Source organism: Limulus polyphemus, unplaced genomic scaffold, assembly GCF_000517525.1.
Source record: "Limulus polyphemus unplaced genomic scaffold, Limulus_polyphemus-2.1.2 Scaffold504, whole genome shotgun sequence".
Lineage (NCBI taxonomy): Eukaryota > Metazoa > Arthropoda > Merostomata > Xiphosura > Limulidae > Limulus > Limulus polyphemus.
In genome coordinates this window covers 528,635-541,060 of record NW_013666114.1, presented here as the reverse complement: position 1 = coordinate 541,060, position 12,426 = coordinate 528,635, and the positions used below count along the sequence as shown (strand labels likewise).

General features: G+C 34.6%; 1 protein-coding gene across 2 annotated transcripts in view; it reads right to left on the bottom strand.

The window, feature by feature from the left end:
* Nucleotides 1-6: 6 nt before the first annotated feature.
* LOC106458720 (potassium/sodium hyperpolarization-activated cyclic nucleotide-gated channel 2-like) overlaps nucleotides 7-12,426 on the bottom strand; it is a 130,335-nt gene continuing 117,915 nt past the window's right edge. For both annotated transcript variants that reach the window (XM_022384993.1, XM_013918260.2), the window contains 3 exons: nucleotides 7,346-7,492; nucleotides 5,314-5,557; nucleotides 7-1,258 (listed from right to left, as the gene is read on the bottom strand). In XM_022384993.1, the coding sequence (XP_022240701.1) occupies nucleotides 810-1,258; nucleotides 5,314-5,557; nucleotides 7,346-7,492 (840 nt within the window). In that variant the 3' untranslated portion in view covers nucleotides 7-809. The remainder of the gene's footprint in view (nucleotides 1,259-5,313; nucleotides 5,558-7,345; nucleotides 7,493-12,426) is intronic.

Sequence of the window (12,426 nt, the reverse complement as noted above, 5' to 3'; positions counted from 1 at the left end):
ACTTAATTTTATTTCTGAGATATGCATAGCTACAGAATATGAATTAGTTGGTCAATCAACGCTATCGACACATTTAGAAACCACTACTAAGATCCGCTTATCATAGACCATGTTTCTGGGTAAATTACGTGTATCATTCTCCATTACTACGGAAAAGCACAGATCCCTAAGGTCTTTCCCTAAGGTTATTTTACTATTTCAGTCGGTGAACATTCTAGAAGAGGACAGGTGATATACATTGTTGTTTCTTCTTATTCTGTTAACCGATGGTATGGAAATACCTGGTTGTCCATGAAGTAAGCGATTAAGTCTCGTGAGACAGCTACTCTTGCTTGATTTTCACCAAGAGGACGCTGAAAGTAACTCAGTTAATGAAAAGTCCTAGAGACCTCTATCGGAAACGAGAATTCCTTGTAGATAGTCTTAGGCTCCAAATCTAGCTTTGTGTCATGTACAATAAACCTCACCAATTTGACGAGGAGGCGGAAAAATCTAAGTGAATTGTTAAACGTGTGTTGTGTTGATATTCGATGCTTGAAGAAGTGGAAACTCATACTAATTTGTTTTTTCTGGTGATAATAACCAGGAACCCGCTAAAGTCTTGTAAGAAACGTTTTTTTTCAATCTGTCTATGCATACACTTTATATTATCCCTAATTTATTGCATACTCCAGAACTTATGAAGGAAGAACAGTTTCATTATTACTTTGGGACGAAACGCCAGAGTTTAATCTTATTTTTCAAGGCTCTGGCGGTAATCTGTACTTTTAAAGAAAAATAAATTAACAATTTTTGCTAGTCTGATGGTATCAGGCGTGAAAAGTTGTTTCAGCAGGTGTGCTGCTAAGAGATTGGTAAAAAGTCTCTGATCTTGGAAGAGAAGCAGGTTCAAAACGTCCAAAGTCTACACGAGGGAAGCAGCTTTCAGACTTAGGACGAGGAATAGTGCTCTTTAGAGCGGCAGCGATGGTATGTTCATTCTTGTCGCCGGACACCTCACTACTCGAGGACTGATGGGACAGAAGTATAGCGTTCACTGTGTTCAAGTCACTCTGCAAATCTTCCCTCTGACTTACGATATTTGGGTTTTTACCAATCTTATTCAGCCTTTCAGCTGCAATAGATTCCATTGTTCTTCGCATCAGTGGATAGATATTCAAAACGGCGTTAAAGTGCTCCACAGAGAGAGAGAACAGGTTACAGTAGGTTTCTGCTCGGACGCTGGCTACTCTTCGGGCATTGGTGAGTAAACATATTTCTATAAACAAGTCCAAAAATACCGGAAATAAATTTTCTATATTATTTTACAACTAAAAAACGTCATTGTTAGTAAACATTATACCTAACAATTTCTTTTAACATATTGTATTCTATATGTTATTGCATCATATTTATATATAACTTTAGAGAATGCATTTTAAAGAAACTACATCAACTACTTGTCGCATACCGGATGAAAGATAAATTACAGTGTGAATATTTTACCATTAATATTTTTAGGAATTGTTTTATGTATTTACACAAGTTAAGGGTGTTGAACTCACAATAGCAACGTAAGTATAATGATGTAGCTCTGAGAATGTACGTGCTAAGTACACACTGCAACGTGCCAGTATCGAGTAATTCTCCATTAGTTTCTACTGATTTTATTTTATACGTTTATAGTTAGATCTATTTTTTTTCTTCACGTTGTACGAACAAACAAAACTCTGCAACCGATACTTCAGCTTCTAATACCTATATCCTAACCCAGATGTAGGGAATGCTTGCTTTCTTAAACTTTTTCTTTCTGATTAATCCTTTGTTAACTTCAAAGAGGAATAAAAGAAAAAATTAAGAAACATTTAACATAATATAGCTTGTAGCGTATTCGTGCTAGTTGTAGTTATTACTATTATCGCTAGATGTCAGCCTAGTTGGCTGCGTAAATAAAGTAGTATATGGTATTTCTTCTGATTATTTATACAAATATTAACTACTCGTGTCATACGCCAAAATTATAATACCCTAATGCTCAGAATAAAGTAAATGATAAGTTCAATACATGTAACGTACACACACGCATACATAGCATATAAATATGTGTGTTATTATAGATTGTTTGTTTTAAATTTCGCGCAAAGCTACACGAGGGTTATCTGCGCTAGCCGTCCCTAATTTAGCAGTGAAAGACTAGAGGGAAGGCAGCTAGTCATCACCACCCATCGCCAACTCTTGGGCTACTCTTTCACCAACGAATAGTAGGATTGACCGTCACATTATAACGCCCCCACGGCTGAAAGGGCGAGCATGTTCAGTGGGACGGGGATTCGAACCCACGACCCGCAGATTGCGAGTCGAGCGCCTTAACCACCTGGCCATGCCGGGCCCTATTATTATATAATGAATGTCATACATCCGTACTTATATATGCAACTTTAATTATTAGTTGTAGTTATTACTATTATCGATAGATGTCAGCCTACCCAAAAAAATACCTTGTTATTAGCTCTCATGCCCAAGCATATAACTACAGCGTGTGATATTCTGCATTAAAAACGTGTATATACTTGCTAGACAGGTATGTAAATGAGTCAGTTAATATTCAAGGTTTGGGATATCGAATTTCTCTTATGTTATTTTAGTCGTTTAGGAAATATCGTGTTGTATATTTGTGACACCATGATCATTTCCAGGATATCATTGTATAAATATTTCATACTTCGATCGTTCTAGGAATGCATATGTTCAATATTTTAATAATTTGATTGCTTTGACGATAACATTTATGTGTTTTGTGCAATCTTGATTGTTTAGAATATTCCCTTGATTTAGCTTTCATATTTTGACTTTTTAGGGTTATTTTAGTGTACTTTTACAATGCTTTGATTGTTTTTTGAAGATAACCTAAGATACCTAGCGCACTTCTTTGCCATCTTGGTAGTTGTTGTTTGATATCTATATTGATCTTGGAACACGCTAGTGTATTTCTGTGCTACCTTGATACTTTTAGTGATACATTAGTATATTTCTATGACACATTAATTCTTTTGGTGACACCTTGATTCTTTGGGCTATAACGTTGTGTATTTCTGTGATACTTTGTTCTATTTATGAAATATCATTATTCTTGTGGGTTACATATTAGAGAACAACTGTCATCCAGCTTTTAAAGTTTCATTAAAATATACATTTCTGGTATTTTTTTTTACTATATAAAAGTTTCATTTTAGGCACTGGAGAAGTTTATAATCATGGTTTGTACTGTTTCGCTTGAGATAATCTGCACGTCATGGAATGTACTCAACTTATTGACAGGATAATTATATGAAAAGCTTCGCAGTTCAGCGAGTCATATCTCACAAACGGAATGACACAGGAAGATGAAATTGAATAGGGGTGTTTAAGGTATCGTGCACATTCAAATGCCACAGTTGTCACATGTTCCAATAAGGGACACTACTACGACCTAATGTCTGATAAATAACAGTAAATATTCAAAATGTGCTCCCTCAGCAACCATCTAACATTACAGAAACAAGGCACTTCTCATGTGGTATGCTGACCACTTCCCGCACAATTGTATCATTGTAATCTGGAATTGTACGAGGTTTCCCATGGTGGTACACATGTAACTTCAAGTACTCTCACAACCAGAAATCAGCTGGTTTTAGGTCCAGTGAACGAAGTGGCCATTCACAAGGAAAATGACATGAAATGACTCTGTCCTGAAAGTGTTTCCTCAAGACATGTTTCATATGGTTACTAATATGCGGAGGGACACTATCCTGCTCGAAACCGTAGTGTCTACCATTTCCTTCCAGCAGCATGGGAATCACATTGGTTATGAACATTGAAGGGTACAATGTAGCATTGACTGTGTAGGCTTGCGGTCCATTTAGTTATAGTTCTTCAAAAAAGTAGAGCCCGATAACAAAGTAAGCTGTGAAACTCCACCATACTGTCACCTTATCATCCTAGAGATGTGTAGGAAATGTTATGTGTGGATTAGATTTAGACCAGATAATGCAATTGGGCGTGTTGACACTTCTACAAATGGAGAAATATACTTCATTAGTCCATAAGATATTGATAGGCTATTGGTAATCGACATTCAGTCTTGATCAAGAATTGCAACACAAAATCAACACGTCATATTAAATCCAACTCCTTCAATCCTTGAACAGAATGCAGGTTCTAAGGAAATATTTGCAAAGTTGGCCAAAGAGCACTTAAAATTGGCAAATTCAGACACAGAGCGACGTAAAGTGTACTACTGCACCCACGTGCACTTGTGCTGGTTTGTTCTGCTACGACATGGCTGATCTCAGCAACAGTTTCAGTAGGTTTCGATAGATTGGCTGTACGTGGCATATCACAAGTGTAACCAGTCTCCTCAACACTAGAAAAATGTCTTCTACATATGTTATATGCACTCTCCGGTATTCAATGAAATTCGTCTCGGCATTGCATCCTTTGAGGTAATAACATTTCATTATTTCACCTCTCTACACACTTATCAGTTTCATGTTGGTAGTATAAGTTGCACTGCGATCAATAGGTCTATTTATACCCTAGGGAAATATGCAAAAAAACAACAACAACAACAACAGTGGCCTAGCAGCACCATTTAGCAACTGCAAAATTTGCATCCACAGGATACCTTTAACATCCTTGTGCAACCTCACTTTCCTATACCATACCGTTTGTGAGATATGACGTTCTGAACCTAGAAAGTTTCTATACAATTACCCTGTATAATGTTCTGCTGTACATTACTAACAATACTATCTGTTGTTGAATACATTTAACATACCATCAAAACAATATACATCATACAAATTTGTGACTTACCTACATAATACAATCTCTCAAATTTATAACTTGCCTCCAAAATACAATCCCCCAAACAGATTTATAGTTTACTTCCAAAGTAAGATCCGCCATAGAATATTTATAATTTACCTCAAAATATCGATTTGTGAGTCACGCTAGTAACTTTTTTTCCAAATACAGTCCACCGTCAAATATTTGTAACTTACTTCCAAAATACAATCTGTAAGACGGACTATTAATCTCTTTTTCAACTCAAATACTTGTAATTTACCTCCAAGATATGAACATTGAGATCGACTAGTAACTATATTCTAAAATACGATTTGTTAGACGAATTTGAAACTTATCCTCAAAATACGATCTGTGAGTTAGGCTAACTTTATTCCAAAATACAATTAATTTTATATACTTTTTATTTACCTCAAAAAGTACGATTATTGAGAGAGACTAGGAACTTTTTTTCCAAAATATATTCAACATCAAATACCTTTGACTTACCTCCAAAATACGATCCGTCAGACAGACTTGTGGCAATTATACCGTTTGACATGATAATATCTACTATTCCTTCCTGAATAAAATACATCTTTGTCCCAAGTGTCCCTTCTTTAATTATGATATCTCCCGGTTGGAAGACTTCGTATTCAAGGTTAGTAACGACGTCGTTAACAAAATTTGAGTCAGCGTTTGCAAAGAAGGGAACTGACGCAACAAGTGAGCGACAGTTGAAATTGATAACGTCCTGAAAGAATCATCCACAATTGTTTAATTACCACTAAACTGGGGGTTACATATCTATGAAACACTTTCTAAGCTTTATATTCCAATCACTGAGAGTATTATTCATTCGAACAATTTACACACAAATAAATATAGATCGATAGATATCAATTTTGATAAAAAGAGACTTAGCTTGGAATTTGTGATTTTTATATAACATACAGTAAGTGCATATTGTCGTTCGCAGTTTTATTCTTAATTATTAATATTTACACTTTTTTTTCTTATAACGTGGAAATAATTAATAAACAACAGCAACTTGAACTTTATCATTTAGTTATTCTGTAAACTAATATAATATAAAAATGTGCTTATATTTAAAACAAAACAACTACACAATTTCATAGTTAGGATTCCTGAATATGAAGAGATATTAACGGTGACCTAATTTTAGAATGGAACAGCACATCACTGCAGGCTTGCAAGTGAGAACACGATTATAAAAACCATCGAACCTTTATTATCGTCACAATATAGGAACGCTCCTCAACTCATTAAGTGGCCATTAAACCTACTTCGAAGGGACTTAAATTGATTTATCAACTCAATGACAGTTTCAAAGAACTTTCTGAGAAGCGATGATAATGTTTACAACGGCCAACTAATGTTTTTAAGATGCAAGTTGGTAGATATACGTAATCTAGAGGTTACACAAACAAAGAGTAAATAATACGGATACGATGACACTTATAAAGAAACTGAAAATGGTAAAATACGTCATTATGATGATAGCTTACAATCTTCGTTTATTAACATTGTTTTGTACAAATTACACACATACACGCTTGTTTGTTTTTGAGTTTCGCGCAAAGCTACACGAGGGCTATCTGTACTAGCCATCCCTAATTTAGCAGTGTAAGACTAGAGGGAAGGCAGGTAGTCATCACCACCCACCGCCAGCTCTTGGGCTACTCTTTTACCAACGAATAGTGGGATTGACCGTCACATTATAACGCCCCCACGGCTAAAATGGCGAGCATGTTTGGTGTGACGGGGATTCGAACCCGCGACCCTCAGATTGCGAGTCGAGTGCCGGGCCCACATACACGCACTGAAAAATGAAGTTTAGAACAAAATAGAAAAATAACAAAAAACAGTCGGTTTTGTTTTTAAAAGAAGAAAAACAATACCTAGTCTGATTATTTTCAAATAACATCGTGACATTGTTGTATATATCTATGTGAAATTTAAATATAATATATATACTAATTTTTTAAAGATTTAACACTACCTTTTTTTATAGATAATTCTTTTTTTTCTCATAAAAAACAACAAATCTCAGTTTATTTATTCATTTATGTGTTTTTTATTTCAAACCTAACAATAAAAGAATATACATGTGTAAGACATACAATAAAAAAAAACAATATTAAGAAATTATCATCGTTACATATTTTTTACTATTAATTATTATTACTTTTTAACGAATAAAAGTAAAGTTCGTGTAGTCAGAGAATGCAACCTTTAAAACATCGGTTTTATGACTTGATTAAAGGTCAGGAGGCTTACTTATATAGACCATAGAGTATTGTTATAAGAGGTTTTAGTTTTGTTTTTATTGCATATTACCAGTTTTATTGTTAAAGACTGTAAGATTTTATTATAAGAATTTTGAAAAAGTTAAGAGCAGGAACAAACCAAATTTCTTCCTTAAGATGAAGACAATATTTTATATTTGCTAAAGAAATTAATACAATAAGCATTTCGTAAAACAATTAAGTGATGATGTTAGTTGTGATTTTTGTCTTACCTCCCTTAACTTTTCAGAAAGTTCTCCTAAGATGGCGTCCTCGTCAAAGTACTTGCCCTGGTAGCGATGCTCAAAGTAATCTGTGATTCTGTGACGAAGGTCACGTGGTAGCTTACGATAGGCCATGTATTCTTCAACTTGTTTCAACTGTAAAGGAAACGTGAAATGAAAACAGGGAATCATAGAGGCTGTATGGTGTAAGTCAATGGGAATGATTTATTGACCAGTTTGTATATCAAAATTATAATTTCTTGTTCTAAATTTTGGTTGTTCGAGAAGCGTGTAGTAGTAAAACATTAAGAACGCACACTTGCATCTGAGTCTTAAATTTGCCTTATAAAATCACTGAAAGTATAAAAATAATATAATTAAAAAATATAATTTTTGAATCTTTAGTAGTTTTAAGACAAATTACATCAATTACTTTTGAAGAAAAAAAAACACGGATAAACAACTTCCTATTGGCTCAGCGGGAAGTATAAAGGCTTATAAGGTTAAAAACCAAGTTTCGATACCCGTGGTGGGCACAGCACAGACAGCCCGTTGTGTAGTTTTGTCCTTAAAAAGCAAAAAAACAGCAATAAGTAAAATTGGCAAATAATAGTACTTGTTACTTATTAAATGTTATATAAGATATTTAAACTTCTTGGATAAATGTGTGACTTATAATCACGTATATAGGTTTTTTTCTTGTTTTTTTTCCACTGTTAGTTAGCATATGTAATCCGGTTTATTCGTTGATCTGGTTCTGGGAAACGTTTTGAAAATTAAGGCCGAAATCATCGTAACCACCAATGATCCTCAACTAATGAATTAACGTAATCTATGCACAATTCAATTTAGATCCTGTGTTTGATTAACACACTTGAACCGTAGCCTATCTGTTACAGTTCTCGGACTATGAATACAAAAGTCCTTGATTCGCATCTCCTTGCTGTAAAACGCATCCCGCAGTTTGGTTCCGCGGGTGCACTATAAGTGTGACTGTCATTTGATTAACACACTTGAACCGTAGCCTATCTGTTACAGTTCTCGGACTATGAATACAAAAGTCCTTGATTCGCATCTCCTTGCCGTAAAACGCATCCCGCAGTTGGGTTCCGCGGGTGCACTATAAGTGTGACTGTCAAATCCCACTATTCGGAGAGACAACAAGAATTATCGATGGATGCTAGTTTATTTCCCATGTGTAATTTTTTGTACAAAAATTCCGAAACTAACTTTTCAACTGCCTATCATATACCAAACCTACAACTGGATATATATCTTCAAATATCTTCACTCGTCTAAATTTTACTTGATTTGCAGCGATACTTGACCTTTCATTAATAATAGTTGTTGTTCTTCTATACTGCAATTTTTCAAGTGAAAATCAAAACCAGCTATTATGAAGCATGGATATGTTAGGGAAAATTTAGTTTATGCAAAGTTAACATTGTCCTAACTTTCAGCTTCTGTCATATAAAGCAAACGAAATACAATCAAGTGATATAGATACAACTGTTTAATCGAAATAAGACAGATGTTTAACGATAAAACCCCTACTTCTTCTACATATATAGTTCGTAGTTCGTTTGTATTATTTAACTATTCCAAACCACATAACTAAATTATTTTATCACTATAATTAACTATTCATTGTTAACGTATTAGAAGTTACTCGGAGGTCTAATGTACGTCGCTTTTATCGTTCACATCAGTTTTTAATGTATGACAGCTGTCAACAAACAAACAAAGATAAAGGATTTTGTAGATGGTTCCTGGATAAATAGATCTGTAAATAATATTATTAGGGTGAACAAACTGAAAGTGGTTAACAAAAAGGAATAAAACTAAACATAACGAGTATTTTCAAAGCGCTTAGAGTATTAATAGTACATTCACTCACATTAAATGGTACATTACTTATAGGGTTGTGTTGATGACAATCTTAATAAGTGTGGAAGCTTGTTGTCTTGCAACATGTAGGTCACCTTCTACAGTAGCATCTAAAGGCGTTCTTCCTATTCTTCACAAATAAAACGAAACTGCCGCCCGATTTACTTTAAATATCTTTGTACTTAGTCAATTCAAAATATTTAATTTTAAAAATGAAATAACGACGACGATTGGAAAGAATATATATATATCATCTTTTATTAAGGTGTGAACTTTTAACTCTAAAACCTGGATGATTTAATTTGGGATAATTGAAATGCACTGTTGTTTAAGGCTCTATTAACTATAAAATGTTTTCTGGATAGAAAGTAAAAGTGCATCGAAAACACATCCAAACGAATCCTACAACGCACATTTGTTAAGAAGCTTTCAAAAAAGATTATTAACTGTCTTCAGACCGGATTGCGATTAATGTTTGAGTAGTAAGTGAGATCAATTATTTCCTCCCGAATTTCAACATGGTTACTTACAAGAACAATGCTTGATTTTGACTTCATTTCCTCCCGAAGGTCAACATGGTTACTTTCAAGAACCATACTTGATTTTGACTTGATTTCCTCCCGAATTTCAGCATGGTTACTTTCAAGAACAATACTTGATTTTTGACTTCATTTCCTCCCACATTTCAACATGGTTACTTACAAGAACCATACTTGATTTTGACTTCATTTCCTCCCGAATTTCAACATGGTTACTTTCAAGAACAATACTTGATTTTGACTTCAGAAACGTATCGTAATGTTATAATGACGATATTCTGTTTATAGTGTTTTTTATATAAAAAACATAAAAACTAGGACTGTAGATACATGATATAGCATGTAAAAAAAAACAATAATATCCTAAACAGAAAATACGGTTATCTTCGTTAGACTGTAACGTTAAATTTCTTCTTGAGACACTAGAACATGAAAATGACCTACACGTGCTGCATTATGTGAGGCGACTTTAAATATAAAATATATTATTAAAATAATCATTTATTTAAAGTTTTCAAGGTAAAACTACATATTTAACATTCACATCACAGTTATTCTTAAAGTTATCTATATTTTGAGTTCCTATTTCTCACCTTTAGATTTTTTAATTACGTTAGTTCTGTTTTTTCTATAAAGTATAACAATGGTTCAAACTTTATACTCTCTTAGCATATAAAAAAAGGGCAGTGATGAACTTAATGAAAACAACGAAACAATTAGGTTAATATTCGTATGGAAATGTTCAAGACAAAGTGGAAATGTTTTCACAGATAGATTTTTCTGTAAAATATATGTATGAGTTTAAGCTTATCATTTGCATCAAGAAGAGCTGAAAATTTGTGTTCAGCTTATGTTTAAAGATAGGTATGTGAAAGGTTTTATATGACTGTACTTGTTTTTATCACATTTTTAAACAATCTTCCTTAGTATTGTTCTCCATCTCGTTGGCTTCTGCTTCACGTGGGGGAGAACAATACTAAGGAAGGAGCAGTGTTATGACAGGGGAGGTTACGTGACGCTGATAACACGTGATAAGTGTCTAGAAGGATCATGACTGTTCCTGGCAACTCTAGTGTTTGCCAGATGCCCTCTATTTTTGTATATAAGCTCGGCAAATAAAGCGGAGATGAAGAGTGACGGCATATATAATTGTAGATTGAAAAACAGCAGAGCATGAAACCTTCTAGAAACTCATGACGTGTTACCAGCGTCACGTGACTACCGCTGTCGTAACAATAAGTAACACCAAGTGTATCACGTGCAATGAGGAATGTCCACTATCTTACTCATAAATTTTAAGATTAGAGACGTGGTTTCTATGTAGGCAGCTTACCTTAATCAGAAGCTATTGATAAATTACATCCAGAAAGGGCTTTCCCGACCTTATGCATAACAGAAGCTGTAAATCTTTCTCTGAGTGTCAATGAAACAGGAACCTTACGCTTTTTGTCACGTGGATATTGAAGTAAAGACAACTAGTCTCACAGCGTGCTGTACAGCTTCACACGATATTTATTGTATTCCCTGATACTTCCAGTTATCACGGTTGAATATTTGGCATTTAACAGACCATATAAGCAAAGTCACTTAATCGGGAAGACATCTCAGTGAGTAGCAGATACATCCTGTTTCATAACAAGCATGTCCGTAATCCGCTACGGATCACTATAATCATGATGTCTGGCTTTAAAGGTCTATTCCTAATAACATGATATCAGGCTCGTACGCAATATATGACTGGTATTGCGATTTTTGTTCAGATCTAATGAAATACTTTGCATCTATTTTGTAGATCTAGGCTTACAATCACCAGTCAACCTCTTTTCTACCCATTAATAGATATGACAGTTTATTTAATAACAACTCCCCTAACCATTAATAAAAAAGAACAGTTCCTTTATTAACCTTATTTTGTATCGATAAGTAATTAAGATAATTTTTTTACTAACCTCTTTTATACCTGTTAATAAAAATGAGAGCTTATTTATTAATATATTTTCTTTAACCACTCACAAAGAAGAACAGTTAATTTAACAACCCTTTCTTTACCTTTGAATAGCCCCCTGATGGCTAATCAGTAAATCTGGAGGCTTATAAGGTTAAAAATTGGGTTTTTGATACGCGCGGAGGACACAGCCTAGATAGCTCATTTGATCTCAATAACAAACAACTACACATTAATAAGTTTGTTTGTTTGTTTTTAATTTCGCGCAAAGCTACACGAGGGCTATCTGCGCTAGCCGTCCCTAATTTAGCAGTGTAAGACTAAAGGGAAGGCAGCTAGTCATCACCACCCAACGCCAACTCTTGGGCTACTCTTTTACCAACGAATAGTGGGATTGACCGTCACATTATAACGCCCCCACGGCTGAAAGGGCGAGCATGTTTGGTGGGACGGGGATTCCAACCCACGACCCGCCAGGCTCCAAAATCTAACAAAACAAATAGTTTAGTTTCTTTACTAACCTTTTCTCTTCCCACCAATAAGTAGGACAGTTTCTTTACTAACCTTTTCTCTGCCCACTAATAAGTAGGAGAGTTTCTTTACTAACCTTTTCTCTTCCCACCAATAAGTAGGACAGTTTCTTTACTAACCTTTTCTCTGCCCACTAATAAGTAGGAGAGTTTCTTTACTAACCTTTTCTCTTCCCACCAATAAGTAGG